The 19,267-nt window shown below is 45.3% G+C and overlaps 1 protein-coding gene across 1 annotated transcript in view; it reads right to left on the bottom strand.

The window, feature by feature from the left end:
- Positions 1–19,267, bottom strand: part of RETREG1 (reticulophagy regulator 1) — a 122,083-nt gene that overhangs the window by 83,660 nt on the left and 19,156 nt on the right. Inside the window, exons 2-3 of the mRNA XM_060009647.1 lie at positions 5,805–5,911; positions 88–118 (exon numbers count right to left, since the gene is read on the bottom strand). Of these exons, the coding sequence (XP_059865630.1) occupies positions 88–118; positions 5,805–5,911 (138 nt within the window). The remainder of the gene's footprint in view (positions 1–87; positions 119–5,804; positions 5,912–19,267) is intronic.

The following is a 19,267-nucleotide window of genomic DNA, read 5'->3' as shown; positions in this document are numbered from 1 at the left end:
CTATGGTTTCAGAGATGCATCTTGGCGGCCTGGTCACCTCTCCCACCTGCCCTCCGTTAGCCATAACATGAAAAGGATGTTCCCTACCTTTCACTGAAGCTTCTCCACAACTGTGCACCTGCAATAGGAGAAGTAAATGTGAAATGTTAATGGAGGTATTTTCCTCTTGAGGCATTTCTCAACTTAGAAATATTCTGAGCTGTTTAAAATGGACCGCTTGGATCTTTAAAAACTCTAGAAACGATCAGTTCATACAGCGTATACTTCTGCTACCATAACTCATTCAGGCAAGTTGTCCACAAATATCCATTGAGATTCTACTATATGCAAAACACTTGGATAGGAAGCATGGAAGACGGAGCACCATATAACACATGGTCCTGCCTCAGGGACTGTACCGTCCAATGGGGCAGACCGAACCCGCACTCAAGCAAATCTGAACCGAGGTAGGTGGTGTAGGAACTCTACAAGAAACATAAGCCGTGGGAGTTCAGGGAGGAGAGAAAACGTGGCTGGTCAAGAAAGCGGCAATAACAGAGGTGGTATTTGAGGGGAACTCTGAAATGGTACTGACAAAGGAGAACTGAAACAACTGCTATTTGAGAAAGGAGATTTTTATCTATTCATTCTTTAGGTGTTTTGAGCTTATATCTATGCTCAAAGGAAATCAACGTTTATATATACACACACACATACACCTAGATCCCATCTGCTTTCTTAATTCTCCAATGACTTTCTTCCCTGGACTCTGCCTTGACACTATACTCCCCGCTACCAGCTTTAATGAAGTTCAAGAAAAGAAACGGCCAAGAGGTGGTTTCTGCTTTTTCCATCGAACAAGTGCCAAAGATGTTGTCCCTTTCATTCTTCAGCGTCCCCTAGTAAAGATGCGTGTGATAAATTCTTCTTAAAATTCAGCCACAGGAAAAAGTTTCTCCAAACTGCTTGCATCCTTTTATCAGATTATTAGAACTGTGCAAGTGACCTGCTTTTGCTTTCTGCCTAGATGAACAGACAGAGAAGATGCAGTGTATACATATATTACAATGAAATACTATTCGGCCATAAAAAAAGAATGAAATCTTGTCATCTGTGGCAACATGGGTGGACCTGAGGGTATTAGGCTAAGTGAAATAAGTCAGACAGAGAAAAACAAATACTGTATGATTTCACTTATATGTGGAATCTAAAAAAGCAAGTGAAGGAACAAAACAGAAACAGACTCATAGATACAGAGAACAAACTGATAGTTGCCAGAGGGGAGGGGGTGGGGAGATAGACAAAAACAGGTGAAGGGGATTAAGAGGTACGAACTCCCAGCTATCAAATAAATACGTCATGAGGATGTAATGCATACATACAGAATCTAATTAATAATATTGTAACAACTTTATATGGTGACAGATGGTAACTGGTCTTTCTGCAGTGATCACTTCACAATGTATAAAATACTGAGTCACTATGTGGTACACCTGAAACCTGAATAATATTGTGTTAATTATAACAAAAGCATTGGAAACATGAGTACAGTTGCTGGCTAAGGGGGCGAGGACGTTAGAACGGTGAGGACAGCAGCGCCTCAAGAGCTGAATGTAGACCAGGGTGGGGCAGCACAGGGCTGAGGACGGTGCAGTGTAAGAGGCTGAGCAGGGGCGCGCTTGAACTGGGGTCACAGAGCTGGTGCAATGGGAGTGAGGGGCCGGGGTGGGGCCAGACAGGAGGAAGCACCGAGGACTGACTGCCAGCCTTGCAGGGGCTGGAGACAGAACTTGTGAAGGCTAAGGTCAAAGGCGCAGGGATGGTCTCGGGGACTGAAGCCGGCTTCACACGAGCCATCAGGGCACAAGCGGGAATGACAGAGCATGGCGTGGGCACAAAGGCCTACAGTTCACAGGCCACGAATGCAGGTGGGTCCACGTTCAAGCGCGACCGGAAGGCGGCATCAAATGGATAGTGTAGATTTGGCAGGAGGAGAGGCATAAAGGGACAGCAGTTGGTGATGCCTCCACAGGTGGCGTGCAGGAACCTGCTGAGCCCTCCTCCACTGCCCAGCACAGTCGTTGAAGAGCATCTCAAAGACAGCGGGGTGTGGAAATTACTGGTTCTTTGGCAAAGAGACAGAAGGAGAAGGGGGTCGAGAAAAACTGAAGGCCGCGGGAGGAGTTTCCCATACCGCAGAAGCATCCCCAGAGCCCAGAGGAAGGGGTTAATTCTGGGGAGCACACAGTCAAGCGCACAACAGCGAGGCCGTGAGAGAGAAATCCATCACGGCCGAGGGCGTCCACACTGGTGACTCAGAAACCAGAGACACGGGGTCCCTGGGTTTCGCAACGATTAAGTCCCAAGAAGGTATCGCCACACTTCTGCTCACCTATTTCGTATTAAGTACCTAAGACGGTATTAAAGATATGATGGAGGGAGAGGAGAGGTACAATTAAATCTTAACAAGAGAGTCTTAATCCCTTCAGCCAAAAATGCTGTGGGAAGCGGGGAAGGTGGCGGAGAGGCGAGGGGCCAGATGACCTGGGGGTCCTTTCCTCACTGCTCCTGCCGTCGGGCCAGGGTAGCTCATGAGAGCCCGGCGGTTCTGGATGAAGCCATGGAGCTACCATCCCCGCATCTGGATCCAACTTGAAGCCGATTCTGCGCCTCCCAGAGACCAGGTCATCACTGCAGGGCCCTGGGCTGAAGGGCCTGCAAAGCCAGGCTCTGTCGACCACGCATGGGGCTCAACGGGCCTTTGTCCTAAAAGACTCGACTGCAGAGGACGACGCAGGCTCCAGCGCGGCCTCGGCCACAGACTGGGAGCGCTGGGAGAGCGCGGCCAGGAGTCCTGCTTCTCCTTGTTTCCTCATGCAGTAGAAACACTGCATTCAGAGCAATGTCCCCCGGTGAAAACCTGGACAGAAAGATTGGCCTGTGACAAATGCCCGCCCTACAGGCTGGAGCATGAGAGGTGGACTCGGGCAGAGAGGCCCTGGTGAGAGGAAGGCACTCAACATGGGCCGACTGATGGGTGAACAGACCCATGCTGTTCCGGTCGCGGGTCGGAGCTGGAGAGAGGGGCCCGTTACTGACTGAGGTGCTTTTGTTTCACGCTCTTGTCTGACCCTTAGAGGTTCGGATTATGTAGGAGGCTGAATAACGGCCCCCAAAGGTATCGGGTCTTAATCCCCGAAACCTGCAACGTGTTACTTTATATGGAAAATGGGATTTACCAAACGTGACGAAGTTATGGGCTATGAAATGGGGACGCTGTCCTGGATTATCCAGGTGAGGCCCAAATGGAATCACAAGTGTCCTTGCAAGAGGAAGGCAGAGGGAGACTTGACACAGGCAGAGAAGGAGGCACAGACTGGAGAGATGCCCTAGAAGCCAAGGATACCAGCAACCGGCAGAAGCTGGGGTGCTCGAGGAATCCGGGAGTGTGGCCCTGCCCACACCTTCGTTTCGGCCCCGTGATACTGATTATGGACTGTAAGAGAAGACGCTTCTGTTGTATTGAGGCACCAGGCTTGTGGTAATTTGTCACTGCAGCCACAGGAAACCAATGCGGTCTTCGACGGGGCCTCTCCACGGCTGAGAAATGGAGCCGACTAGCTCTAGAAGACTGGTATTCTTCCCACCCTACCACCCGAATTTTTTAAAGGACTGAATCTTTGCAGTGGAGAGCTTTCCTGCAACTTAATATGAAAGTTGCACGTTTGCAAGAACGTCAAGCTGGTGAGGCAATGCAGGGAATGGTCCTCATGAGAGTCAGAGAAGGACAGTCACGACGTCTTTCCACTTCATCCTTCCCCCCCCCATTTTTCCGTTTCTTAAAACTTGTGCCCAGACTGGGACCAAATTTGTACACCACTGAAAACATCGAGATGCTCAGTTTGCTTTGTGAGGTCCCTTGCCCTACTGAGCTAGAATGACTGCAGGTAAAATAGGTTAAGTGGCTATTTCTTCTAAGATTCCTCTGAGGGAGCTCCTAGAGGGTGAAAATGTTACCAAGTCTATTTGAGAGAAACAGGTTCTCCTCTTATCAGTTATGAATCAAGGCAGAAACACAGGTATCGCCATGCGTTGATCTCACCAACCCCAGCACAAAGCCCTACAGCTCGGAGATGTCCCACCTCTAGGCAGAATTAACACATCTGGCGTAAACAGAAAGTAGCAGGCCAGGTGCCTGTTAGGGTTAGAAGGCAGAGTTAGGTGTCTGTTCTCTGAAACAGGAAAGAGGTGGGTGGGAGGAGGAGGGGAGGGAGAGAAGGAAGAATGTGTACAGGAATATGAACTAAACCTACAGATTCAAGAAAAGCAATATCCGGACAAAACCCACCTGTTCACCTTCCCAGAACAGTGAATGAAGGGATCACCTTCAAACCTTGAAACACACCCACGTAGAACAATCTTTCTAAATGGCTTACACATGAGTTAGTGTAAGAACCATAAAGACTTAAAATATAAACCAGATTTAAAGCGCACCATAGAACACTCTGATGGTACACCCATAACAGACGATGGTACATCCGTAACAGCCTATAGCCCTGGTCCCAGGGTCAGTGTTAGGGAGGAAAGGGTGCCTCCCACAGCAGCTTCAGTATCCCCGCCAGGGCTCGGGCCCTGGACAGTTCTTACGTGCGTCCACCTATATGGAGCCCTACCAAAATCATCCCTCCATCTGGGGCTACTTTTAGTGGAATCAACCGCTTCCCTGTAACCCCCCTCTTAGCTATTTTTGATCAAATCAATCTTATTTCATTTAATTTCATGGGGCTCAATTATTCCAAGCAGGGATTTTTGTCTATCTACAAAAACTAGCTCAAACCCTGGTAGAAGGAAACTCCTCCAAGTATGGAAAAGCCTGGCTCAGATTAATGATACAGTTATATTATTCAGAAAACCTGAAGTACATTTTTTTAAATAATTCAAGTTCTCACTTGAATTTTTTGAAAAATTTGGTGTTGAAAACGAATTTATTTTTCAATTCATTTTTAAAAATGAATTTAACCGTTACTTGTTTCTAAGCCCTGAACTTATTGTTTTTCTCCACAGAGGCAGAGAAAAAATTTATATAAACTAGCCCATTTTCCGATGGCCCAGTTTCATCACGTGGGATGTAATAAATATTTAACTGTTATCCTCACTGCAGCCTACTTGAATACCAAAATGGTATTTAAAATAACGGCACTTAGAGCCAAAAGAGAAACCAACACACAGAAACCTTTTGCCCAGCAGCAGTAGCTATGACTATGGACAATGTCAGTTAAATAAATAATAAATAGTAAATAAATTTAATAAATTTAAAAATAATATTTAACAAACATTCAAAATAGAAAAGTCAGTGCCATACCCTAACCTGTACCCTAAACTGTACCCGTTCCCTAAGCCTAACCCTAACCCTTACCCGAAGCTTTACCCTAACCCGTACCCTAATCCTAACCCGTACACTAACACTAACCTGTACCCTAAACGTACACTAACCCTAAACCGTTCTCGTACCCTAACCTGTACCCTAAACCGTACCCGTTCCCTAAGCCTAACCCTAAGCCTAACCCTAACCCTTACCTGAAGCCTTACCCTAACCCGTCCCCTAATCCTAACCCATACACTAACACTAACCCGTACCCTAACACGTACGCTAACCCTAAACCGTTGTCGTACCCTAAACTGTACCCTAAACCGTACCCGTTCCCTATATAATCTGTTATTTTGCTCCATTTCAAAGACTGCTCAGTTAATCTGCCTATACAAAGGTCAAACATTCAGGGTCTAGAAAATTAAATACCATAAAAATGAATGTTGAGTTTTCTTACCTCTTGTTCTAGACAAAACCATATCCTTTATTATTTGCATAATAACACGTCCAAGGATCATGACAGAAATCAGGTGATACACTCTCCATGGAGTCAGTGCAAGGAACCTATCACAGCAAAAACAGACAAATCATTATTTCAACTTGAGGACTGTACCTTTTTTTAAAAACTAGGTTTACTTTCTGCCACAGAAACAAAAAATACATTCAATAATGATTTCACTTGTCAAAAGCACCCTCAGCGTGACCACATGAAAGCTACTTAATAGCATCAAAGTCAGGGAAGTAAGAGCACTGGAGCCATGTGGACTTCTGTGCCAGGCTTTCTGCTCTAACCTCCAATCTGGGCAGAAGATTTGCTATTTTGGGTATGGCCCAAATATCACTCTGCTAACAGATGGAACAGAACTGACCTGGAGCAGAATCATGATGGGCTAAAATTAAAAAGGCAGAGCAGCAGCACAAGAGAAGCTGGAGTAGATGCCCTTTACTTGCTGTCCTCTGTCTTACGGTTTTCTCTTATGCCACATCCACTTCTTTAAATCCTACCCCCCCACCCCACCAATCTCTTAAAAACAGCAGTTATTAGGGATCCAATTTGCTAGCCCTTTCTAAGATCACTGCCCTTTTGTCTATCTGCCCACCTCGTCTCCAGAGGAAAACAAAGAATTCTTTATCACGAACAGCACACAGACCCTACAGTACTTTTTGTCTTGTTTTGTTTTTGATTGGGTTTATAAAGGAATGCAATGGCAAGGAAGTCACAAGGAGCTCTGAGCCTTCATATAGAGGCTGAAGCCCATTCTACGGAAGTTAGTTGGCTAAGCTACCAATTAATATTGACTTTGGTATAATCATAACTCAGAAAAATCAATTTAGCAGAAATGTCATTTAATACTAGTTGTAAGGCAGTGTGGGATGTATAAAGAAGCAAAGAACACATGAATACTGCCTTCTAGGAACTTACTTCCTCATCAGAGAGATGAACACAGGCTGCACTAACAAAAGTCCAAGGCAATGAGTCTTGGTGCTATAGCAAGACACGAGCAAAGAGCAAAGAGAAACAAAGGAGGAGAAATGATTAGCTCCAAATCAGGGAAGATTTATAAAAAGTGGCATTGAACTTGGTCTGGGAGGATGGATGCAATTCAGAGGAAAACAGAAGCTGTTCCAATTGGAGGACACAGCATGAGCGGAAGATAAGAGCCAGGCAAGGGTGAGGTGTGCCTGGGGCGTGCAAGTGGTCTGGGATGGCCCCTGCGGAAGCAGAGGGATAAACAACAAGAGAGTTGGGAGACTGGCAGAGAGAAGAAATTGAGGTGCCAGGCTGGGGGCAGACTATGGCAAGCCCTGAAGGATATGTAGGGAGTTCAGTCGTCACTACTGACAACAGAGAGAAAGTCAAAGGTATAGAGTAGGTAAATGAAATGATGAGTGGTTTAGGAAAAGGCCTGGGGGCAGCAGAGAGGATGAGGTGGAGTAGGGAGGAAGCACGGAGGCCAGGACGTCTGCTAGAAGGTTATGCAATGTGCTTGATGAGAAATGGTCAACGTGAGATGCTGGTGAAGTTGTGGGTAAAACCTCTCCCAGGGGCTTCCCTGGTGGCGCAGCGGTTGAGAGTCCGCCTGCCGATGCAGGGGACACGGGTTTGTGCCCCGGTCTGGGAAGATCCCACATGCCGCGGAGCGGCTGGGCCCGTGAGCCGTGGCCGCTGAGCCTGCGCGTCCGTAGCCTGTGCTCCGCAACGGGAGAGGCCACAACAGTGAGAGGCCCGCGTATCGCCAAAAAAAAAAAAAAAACCTCTCCCAAAATGTGGACAACCCAGTTTCCATGTCTGGTTGTAATGTTACCTGTGCGTGTGACCTGGGCCAGAGTGGGCAGAATAGGTCAGTGCTTCTTTAATATTGGTCTGCAACTGCCAGCAGCTTGGCTGCCTTGAAAGCTTGTTAAAATACAGATTCCCAGACCCCAGGGTCCTCTCCCGCCGGATCCTCCGAAACAGGCGGTCTAATTACTAGTGTTTACATTCAATAAACATTTATTTATGGGGGCCTACCCTGCGCCAGGCACTGTGCTACCAAAAAGGAATAAACGGTGCACAATATATGCAGAGGAAGGAGCAGACCTAAAAGACAACCCACGATGCCAACATCCACATCTTCAGTAACAATAACTGGTTCTTCCACTATGGGTCTAACACTTGCTCTATTTTTGAGCTCTTATGTTTGTTTTAACCCGAGTTGTTTTTTGGTGTTTATTTTCTTTTTGGCTTACCTCCTCACTGTCAGTTTATGGTTAACTATTGCGCTTGTCTGTGTGCCAGCCTCTCTGTTTTCCCCACCTCACACTGAAGTGGCAGTTTTCAAAATTTTTGATAGTGATCCGCCATAAGAAACCCATTTACCTCTAAATACAAACAAATGAAACCGAAGTTTCAAAAATAATATTTATCCTTACAAATGTGTGATGCCTTCTGATACCTTCCTCCAATTCCACTATATTTTTAAATGCTGACTCTGGCTCACTAAAGTGACTCCACAAGTGAGTTGTAACTCACAGTGTGACTCCCACTGCATTGGAGGGAATCTGCAACTGTTAGATTAGTATGTTTCATTAGAATAGCCTTCTTGGCAGAGTCAGGCAAAACCCTAGGAGAGAAAGTTCCCTCAAGTCTAAAGGTCTTCTGAGCTAGCCAGGAAGCCATTTAAGTATCTTTTAAAAACCAAAGAAATGCAAAACCAACTGAAGCAATGAAGGTCATTAGTTATTCTTTTAGTGGAAATTACAATCTTCCAGGAATAGAAAAATTACGGAATGACAGGACTTTGACCCACAGCCCTGGCTGCCAGAAGCCCTCCTTTAGAGGACGTTGCCATAGCAACTCCCAAGAGCACTGGGGATGCGCACCCCACCATCCCACCCCACCCCCGTGTTCCCTGGGCCAGGGTATAGTTGGCATCTTGCCTGAGGGTCTCATTGGTCATTAAGAATCCTCAACCAGATGAGAAAGCAAACCCAACAACTACTTGGGATGGTAATGCCACACCTGTATGGGACGGCATGTCTCCTTGGTACATAAGCATCTTTGCAGCCCAAGAATTAAGCACAGACATGTTTGAGAAACCAAGTCCTAATAGTAATAATCTGTACTCAGAAAAACCTGCACGTATTTGGTGTTTTAATTATTTTTTACTGCCTACGATAATTCGTCTCATGGTTCCAATTTAAAATATGTAGTATAATTTAGAGTTGTGATTTGAAATTAAAATCTTAGGAACATCTATGAGTTTATATATTTTACAGGAACTGCCTAATATTGGGAGATCTTGGTTGTTAGACAAAGTCATTTTTTTAAAAACTTCTATTTTGGTAACTTTCGAGTATATACAAAAAGAGAGACCAAAGTATAATAAACCCAGCCTCAACAGTTCTCCGTTCATGGCCAATCCCATTTCTTCTATATTCCCACCCACCAAGCTCCCCTCACCACATACACACCCCAATTATTTGAAGCAAATATCAAGCATCATATAATTTAACTTGTAAATGTTGTCATTTATCTTCAAAAACAAAAAAGCACTTTTTAACCTAACAACAATACCACTATCACACCTAATAAAATTGCTTTACTTTCTTAATGTCGTCAGATACCTGTCAGCATTCACATTTGCCCAGTCATCTTTTACACACATGTACACACGTGACACACACACACACACACACACAGAGTAAAAGACTGGAACAGAATCTGAAAAAGTCATACATTGAAATGGATAGAGGTGAGTTTTAAGTTTCCTGTAATTTATAGGTCTCCTGCCCGCCCCCCATCTCTCTATCTCTCTTTCTCCTTTATTTATTTATTTATTTTTGCTGAAAATTTCTGTGGAAGAAACAGACTCGTTTTGTCCAGTAAAGTTTTCCAGAGTCTGAGAATCACTCCTTGTATCCTTGTGGTTTAGTTTAACATTTTCCTTTACCCCTTCTGCAGACTGGAAAGTTGGCAGTTGCATCTAGAGTCTTGACCAGATTTAGGTTCAATTTTTTTTCCTATAGAGCTACATGACAGGTGGAGGTGTGTGTTCCCATCAGGAGGCTCATACTGTTTGGTGTCTCTATTTTTGTGACATTAGCAGCCATTCATGATGACTGCCTGGCATTGATTCCTCAGGGACTACCCAGGGGTAGGAGCCCTTCATTCTTGCTACGGGTATTAGCTGGGTCACATCTATAAAGAGAAACTCCCCTTCATCAATGTTTGATGACCGGAAGAGACGGATCTCATGGGAAAGGCAGGATCAACGCTTGATTCTTTCTCTTGATTTACCAGCCTTCAAGATAATGAGACAGTTCCGTAGTATCCCCTAAAGGCAACAAAGTTGGTTTGGGTCATTCCTTTTTTTTTTTTTTAGTGTTATTGTGAATGATGTGCTCCAGCCCGCTGCAGTCTCATCCCTACTGACCATCAAGGGGCCCATCTTGGCTGGTGGAAGCTTAATCAGGTTGGTTTCTGAGTCTCTTAGTATAACCTTAGTAACCTTTGATAATAAAGTACTTTAAAGGGACAGGGAAAATATAAAATCTACAAATGCAGTTTAAAATGTTGAAGGGAGTATAGGGAAACTTTTTAATAAAACCAGTCATTCACCAAAGACTCTCTTGAAAATGCTTGTTAAAGTTTGATCGATTTATAAACAAAATAGTAAGTTGTTAGCTAAAATTGAAAGCTCAAAGAAAAACAAGGGTTTCAACCTTACTTAATCAAAATTTATTTTTTAAAAGGTAGTTGAACGGAATTGTTTCAAACCAATCTTTCTTTTATATGAAAACTGTCTCATAGGACATCACAAAAAAAAAATCCCTGTCTGCGGGCCGTAAGCAATTCTGATGCCGGCGCTCTGTGGTACCACTCAGAGAAAGACTACACTTTCATGCAACCCATGATTCCCTCAGTGAGAATCACCCATCTCTACTGAAGTACATCTCATATCGGGGAGCTCAGCATGTCTTCGGCATCCAGTTTCCTACTGTATCCTTTTATTACTGGGGGAAGGGGAAATTCCCTTTTCATTCCATAACCAGTGATTATCAGACACCGGGCTAGCGGCAGGGACACACTGATGACTAAATCCCTGCGAAGCCGGGAAGCAGACAAGTGAACAACTATGTTTTAACCCAAGTATCAATACTTTCCAAAAGGGTGTGGGAGCAGGAAAGAGGGCCGATAACTGCATAAGGAAGGCAGAGTGAGCTCTCGAAAGAAGGTGGGTGTTTAAGCTTTGCCTCCCTAGAGCAGTCAGACTTTGCCAGGTGGAAAGCACCAAAGGCATTCCAGGTCAGGAACACGGTAAGCACAGAGAACAGCAAGAGTGCAGAGGCTAAAACAGAAGAGTGAGAAAGTGCCCTTAAGGCTGGCTTCCCTTGACCCAGCGGCGCTAGTTCTGCCCTCCAGACCACATTGCAGTGAATAAAACCGCTGATGTCTAGTGAGTGCGAGCACGGTTCTAGACATCATTTAATGTATTCCCTCATTTCATCCTTATAACAATCCCGTGAGGAAGGTACTCCATTTTGCAGATGAGCAGGGAGGGGTTAAGAAACTTGCCCAAGGCCCCAAGATCAGGGGAGGCAGGGCCAGGATCCAGACAGGATCCAGGAATCCAGACAGCTTGGCTCTAAGCCAGCTCTCTCACCACTCTGCTAAATACCTCCCAGACACAAGCTCCTGCCTCTTCTACCTCCTGTTATCACATGAAAATAGCTGGAAGGGCTGTCACCAATTTTCAAGAGTATGTCTGCTCAGGGTGTGATGAACTGACTGAAGAGATGCCAGGAGCGCTCCTCAAAGACACCAGCCACCAGCACCAAGACTGCAGAAAGCGAGGATTATGTTCACACCTCTTTAGGACACACATCCCTGGTCCCTTCACCTCTTCCTCAGGCGTCCCATCCCTCCTCTGGCCAGGCTCCAGGTGTGACTCCTTTCAGACCAAATGCTCCCACCGGGCATCTGGTCCCTACAGATGGGGGGAACCAGGAGGGGCCTTGAATCCATTTGTTCTGGATTCCATAGCTCTACCTATACAGTCTTGTTTTTTTTTTTTTTAATTAATAGGCTGTATTTTTTAGAGCAGTTTTAGGTTTACAGAAAAATTGAGTAGATTGTGCAGAGACTTCCCATATATCTCCTCCCCCATCCTCCCATCCCACCTACAGCGTCTCCTAGTACGAACATCTTGCTTCAGTGTTAGAACATCTTGCATTTGTTATAACTGATGAACCAATGTTGATATGTTATTAACCAAGTCCACAGATCACAGTAGGGCTCACTCTTTGTGTCATACATTCTACGGGTTTTGACAAATGCATAATGTCACGCATCCATCATTATAGTATCATACACAGTATTTTCACTGCCCTGAAAGTCCCTGTGTTCCACATATTCATGCCTCCCTCTCTCCCCATAAACTCTGCTGACCACTGATCATTTTACTGTATCTACTAGTTTGTCTTTTCCAGAATGTCATGTAGTTGGAATCATACAGTATGTCGCCTTTTCAGACTGGCTCCTTTCACTAAGTATTTACTTAAGTTCCTCTGTCTTTTCACGGTCTGATAGCTCATTTCTTTTTATTATCAAATAATATCCCGTCATATGATGTACCACCATTTATCCATTCACCTCGTGAAGGACATCTTGGCTGCTTCCAATTTTGGGCAATTATAAATAAAACTGCTCTAAAAATGTGTGTGCAGGGTTTTGTGCGGTCATTAGGTTTTCAACTGATTAACTCATTTGGGCGCAGCCTTTTTTTTTTTTAACAGCTCTATCAGCATACTGGCTTATTTTGAATTTACAGGCAGCTAAAACCCTCAAGGATTCTATTTTCCTGATGCAACTTTTGAATCTCAGTATGTCCTATTACACTGGTTCTTGTTTGACATGGTCCGTCATTCAAACCCACAGCCCTTAATGGTGTCATCAATCACATTTGTTCTCCTGTCCGGCATCATGACATCCACACATTTGAGATCTGCGTGTCATCTGTCCTCGTCTACACTGCTGGAGGTGGATGGAGGTCGATCGGTACTGGAGCCCTGTGACTCCCACAGTGATCTATTATTAATTTTATATAATTTTATATTATTATTTAATCTATTATTTAATTTATTAAATAATCTATTTATTTAATCTATTATTTAATTTAGATGAATCTATTATTTAATTTATTAAATGATCTATTTATTTAATCTATTATTTAATTTATTAATCAGCACTTTATGAATATGACAGGCCATCCAGTTTGCCGCTACATTCCATCCACGTTACTCCATCCTGCCCACAAAGACATAATAAGAGATTTTCTTAAACGCCTTGTTGAAACCTGCCGCATTCCTAATCTCTGAGTGCCTGTAAGTGCTGACCTGCTTGGCGGAAGCTGAGAATTACTCTGGGGTATAGAACAGCTCTCAGGAGAAGAACCAAACACCATTAGGACCTGCCCATCGCATCCCATGGCACAGCCTGATCCAAGCCCCAGGGTGACCTTGCCGATCTGCCATTCACAGAATTCACAGAAACACGTGGTGACCCCCTCACCCACGGGGGGAATTTTGAAGCAAAAATGGCTGCACACAGGTGGCCAGAGGATTCCTGAGTGCTGCAGAACCATTATTCAGAGACGGGTTGTGGTCACACTGCACGATGCCCATGAGGTCATGGGAAGCAGAATGAGGAAGTACAGACTTTGAAGAGGGGCGGCTGTGGACAGGCATCTTTCTCACTCAGGGGGGCTACGTAATTTTCCAGGTCCGGTGCAAGGTGAAAATGCAGAGACCTCGCTGGGGATGCAGAAGTCAACCTCCCCTCCCCACCAGACTGCAGGCCCAACCCACAACAAACAGGAGTTCCCCACAGTATTGCAGCCTCGACTCTAGGGCGTGTTTGGGACCTGGATCCGGGGCGGGGCGGGGGGTGAGGCCCCTGCCTGCTCGCCACTCTGCTCACCGAGGCGCTGCTGGCCGGGGGGAGATGGTGATCTGTGCCTGAGGAGGACCCTTCTCATACCTGCGCTCAGGCCCCAGCGAGGGGCGGGCGGTCACAGTGGAACACAAGCCTCCCCCCTACCGATGCAACCTGGCCACCGCCCTGGGCGGAGGACCCAGGGCAGTCATGTAGGGTGGGGTGGAGAGGGGGAGGGTGGGCAGGGCTGGCGCCCAGAAGCCCATCCCGGGAGGAGGCCTCACACGTGAGCTGAGGCCCCACACTCCCAGCGTGTGCGTCAGCATCCTGTTGAGCTTCACCGACAAAACACACATTCAACAATGGAAGCACTAAGAATTACAGGACGGCGGCCTCAGAGCATGAATCCCCAAGCGCAGGGCCTTCTGAGCACCAGGCTCTGTGCGACTGCATAGCTCACATGTCCATTTAGCCAGCCCTATAAAGGCCTTTTTTCTCCTTAAAATCACTTTTAGTTCAATAAAAAGGCCATGGACACTTGCTTTTCTCCAAGTTAGACTAGGGACCTGCACCTGCATCAGCAGATCCTGGAAGTGGGCACATTCAGAAGCACTACGAACTCCTAAGCTTCCAGCTTTTGTAAATATCTTGCTGCAGCTAGATGGGCTTTTTATAACCAATTAAATTAAAATACCATTTTAAATTAAAATATCATTTGTGTTTACTAAGACAGTTACATGTACTTCTTTTAGCTGATGTAAGATAACATTTATCTGACAAGGGGTAATCAAGACTTTGGAAACCAAGACAGGTAAACATTATGTAGGACAACTATAATATACACATACATATCGTGGTAGGTAAACATTACGTATGACAATTATGTGCTATACATAAATATATAAAATTATATACAAGTTTCATACACATATAAAACCATATGTATATAAGAATACCCATTTGTCCTATAAATACATACGGTATGGTCTAGCTGCTGTTGGGAAGGTAAAGTTCTGCAACTCACTATGTGCACACTTTCTTTTAGCAAGTTGTGTCCAATTCTATATCCCAGTGGGATGACTGCTTTAAAAAATACCACATTGGGACTTCCCCGGTGGCACAGTGGTTAAGAATCCATCTGCCAATGCAGGGGACGTGGGTTCGACCCCTGGTCCGGGAAGATCCCACATGCCGTGGAGCAACTAAGCCCACGCGCCACAACTACTGAGCCCATGTACTGCAACTACTGAAGCTTGCTCGCCTAGAGCCCGTGATCCACAATAAGAGAAGCCACCGCAGTGAGAAGCCCGCACACGGCAACGAAGAGTAGCCCCTGCACGCCACAACTAGAGAAAGCCCGCGCAGCAACAAAGACCCAGCGCGGCCAAAAAAAAAAAAAAAAAACACGTTACCCAGCAGCTGACTCATGTTTAGCTTGTGATAATTACAGTCCACGGATGATTTCTAGCCATGCTTGTATAGCGTCATTTCTGATTCATTTTTATATTGGATACATTTGTCTATTTGCTTTTTTCTTCCTGTTTTTTCTTTCTTCTATGCTTTCTTCTCTCGTTCTCTGGTTCGGTTCCATCATTTTGAATTTTAATCTAGTTTTCAAGTCACCAACAGCCAGAGCCCACTTGGTATTGTTGGGATGGTTTATGCCACTAGTCTCTACTCTGCTACCTGGGCCAGCTAAGAAATAAGACCCAACTGTATGCTCAGAGCCAAGGCAGGGTATAAGGAAAACAGGTAGGGATCCAGAGAAAATCTAAACAACTGTAAGGGTAGACCCTCGACTAATTGTAAAAGAAAAAAAGAATAGAGGAGCCCCCAAATGATGCCCATTTTGGAATGGGCTGTGATTTTAAGCAGAAAATTTTCCCAACAAATTATGGGCTTTGGGGGCTTCCCTGGTAGCGCAGTGGTTGGGAGTCTGCCTGCCAATGCAGGGGACACGGGTTCGTGCCCCAGTCCGGGAGGATCCCACATGCCACGGAGCACCTAGGTCCGTGCACCACAACTGCTGAGCCTGTGCTCTAGAGTCCGCGTGCCACAACTACTGAAGCCCACAAGCCTAGAGCCCATGCTCCACAACAAGAGAAGCCACTGCAATAAGCCCGTGCACCGCAATGAAGAATAGCCCCCGCTCACCGCAACTAGAGAAAAGCCCGTGCGCAGCAACGAAGACCCAATGCAGCCAAAAACAATAAATAAATAAAATAAAATAAATAAATTTAAAAACAATTATGGGCTTTGACTAACATCAAACCAGTCTGCATTCGCCGCCCATAAGCCACGGACAGGAGAGCTAGACACCCACTCCACGAAGATGCTTCACAAGGAAACTAAATTACACTCAGGTCACCCATCGTCTCAGCTTTCTCTGCACGAATCATTCAAGGCCACGGCTTTTCCTGGTACCTTTACTGGTTTCACGATGCCAGGTGTGCTTGGGGCTTGGGATTGGAGGAAGGAAGCCCCGGGATGGGCTATGTGGACAATTTACATGATGGAGAAGGAGACGAAAGCACTAGAGTGATCTTCTGTGGACCTCCGCTCCGCGGCGAACTATAAATCTCTAAAAAACTTTTTTTCGACTAGTTGTGTATCTATTTGATACACGAGGAAAGCCTAACTAAATCTTCCACTACTTCATGGTAAGTTTTGCAAGGCCAAATTAAATGGCTCGACAGGATAAATTTCTTGTAAAAGCAAAGAAAGGGATAGTTCACAAAAACAAACAGAGCAACTTCTCTGGTAAGGGATGAAAAGGACATCCCATGGGATGTTTAGCTAATCCCATGTGTAAAAAGCTAACCCTCATTTCTGGGTAAAGCATAACCCACTTTGTACTATGAAATGAAGGCTGTCAGCAGCTAAAATACACATTTTTGTCTTCAGAGAAAGGAAGTCTACGGACAAAAGCACTAGAACCCTCCATAGTTCTCATGCAGGAATTAATCTGTAGTGTTTGCTTTGTAGCTCTTTCAAAAGAGAGATCTAAAAAGGAGGTTTAGTTCTCCTTTACTGAAATATATAGAACCAATGACTCTGCCTAGAGAGTGCTTCGTGTACATTGGCTTTATTTAATGTTATGGTGGCTCTAATCACAAAAGAAGGACCTCATATGATTTATCCAACACTGTTCAAAGTCCAGATCACATCTTTCTGGAAAATAATTCCGTCCTCTTCTCAAGTGTTAGGCATACTGGCAGCCATCTTCCTTAATATCGCAAAATTCTGAATCTTCTCTGAAGTTGGCTTCAATTTTTCCTGGTCTTTTATCCAGATCCTGCAAAAATACTGTCTGAAGACGCGATGCGAAACTAAACTATACACCACTAAGGGGGAAAAGAAGCTGGCAAATAAGCTATGACCCTCTGAATTGTAAAATGCATCCCAATTTCAAACCTGTGTAAACGTGAAGGTATGTCAAGGAGAAGGGGGATATATTTCTTAGGAATCAACAAAATATACGATTTTAAATAACTGAGAAAAAAGAGGGTAATCATGCAATGGAGCAAAATAATGACTCGATTCATTGCAAATCAGAGACTAAGTCAAACTCGAAGGTGTTTCTTTTTTTTCACCAGAGAAGTACTTCTTTAGATGTGATGACCAGAAAAGTGAATTAGAAGCAAGAGAGGTGAGAAGCATGAAGAAAAATAAACAGGCGAGCTTCTTTACAGAGGGAGATGAGAAATTCTGGAAGCCACCCATAGGCAGGGAGGCGTCACACTGCAGCAACCAGAAAGGGTCCGAGTCGGGCTGGCTCCAGTAGAAACCGGTGGCGATAATCCAGTGAATTCAGGGAACGTGCCCAGCTCAGCAAGGCACGCTGGACAAGCCACAAGACAGTGGGGAGGAGCAGCGGGGAGTTTGCGTTCTTGAGCCCGGAGAGTGGGAGGGGCGAGGGCGCAGCTGGAGTGGAACCAAGTCCATCTGAGGTCAAGGCAAGGCGAAATCAGGCTTGCTTTACCCCAGCTCTGCAATGGAATTAAGAGAAAAGCCACAGGCAAATCAAGTCAGGAGCACCGGGCCATGCGGTGGGCTCTTTAGCGCCACCTAGTGTATAATGTCTGCCCATCCACCTTGCCTCACACCTGTCCCAGGTGGTCACTGCAGCTCAGTAGAAGCTGACTTCCAAGCAGGGTTGGGTGAGTCAACCTCTGCTGCCCCTTCCGGCTGAGTTACCAGTAAGTTAAATACTAACTCCAAGATTCCGTCACAGAAAGGAGCTAGAAGAAGAAAGAAGAGATCTGATCAAAGTCACGCATTGCAGTGGAGCACAGGAGGATAAGAGGGATGATGGCGGGTTGGCAGTGTACAGAAAACGGACAGTGAAACCCAGACGCACAGAGGGGGGAAAAGAAATAAATACGAGGTCAAGCAGCTGTTGTCATGGCAGCCCGGTTGGTTTACATGGGATTGTATGCAAATGGCAATGAGATATATACTGTGTGTCTGCCCAGTGGCACCTGCAGAGTTTGAGTTTTGGCCCCAATCACACAGCTGTTAAGAAACACCTCCATCCTCCTCTCTACGCCTCAGTATTTTCATCTGTAAAGTGGACAGTGGCTAGATAAGTCCTTCCCCAAACTGACTGACCATCACATTACTCAGGACACTTTTTCAAAATACAGATTCCTGGGCTCCATTCTGGACCTGGGAGAGACGAATCCTTGGGGTGAGGCACAGAAATCTACGTGTTAATAGCTAGGTTTGCAAACACTGAGCTACAATGATCTCCCCAGGCTTTTCCCATCCAAACATTCTCTGAGTCCATGAACCGTAAACCTAGAAGCAATACCTCACAACCGATCCAAATCCAAGCTGAACTTGGGGCCTCTTCCTTCATAAATAAATAAATGCATACACTGGGTACAAGACACAGTGGCAGGGGTTAAAGAGGCTTCTAAGAAGACTAGCTCTTGGGTAGGGGGTACGGGGGCCAGACATACAGTAATGAATTCAATGAACCATTATGGGCATGCCTGAGAAAGAAAGAAGCTGAGGCATAATGAGGATTTGCCATTTGCTAGATATTTTCACATCGACCTCGCAATTTTTGTTGAAGTATAATTGATTTACAGCATTGTTAGTTTCAGGTGTTAATTTCAGGTGTGCAGCAAAATGATTCAGTTACATATTTTTTTTCAGATTATTTTCCACTATAGGTTATTAAAAGATACTGAATATAGTTCCCTGTGTTATACGGTAAATCCTTGTTGCTTATCTGTCTTGTGTATAGTAGTTTGTACCTGTTAATCCCATACTCTCTTTTTTTTTTTTTTTTTTTTTTTTTTGCGGTACGCAGGCCTCTCACTGTTGTGGCCTCTCCCATTGCGGAGTACAGGCTCCGGACGCGCAGGCTCAGCGCCCATGGCTCACGGCCCAGCCGCTCCGCGGCATGTGGGATCTTCCCACACCAGGGCACGAACCCATGTCCCCTGCATCGGCAGGCGGACTCTCAACCACTGCGCCACCAGGGAAGCCCCTAA

Source organism: Delphinus delphis, chromosome 3 (genome assembly GCF_949987515.2).
Source record: "Delphinus delphis chromosome 3, mDelDel1.2, whole genome shotgun sequence".
NCBI lineage: Eukaryota > Metazoa > Chordata > Mammalia > Artiodactyla > Delphinidae > Delphinus > Delphinus delphis.
The sequence above is the reverse complement of the archived record's forward strand: the minus strand, read 5'-3'. Positions and strand labels throughout refer to the sequence as shown.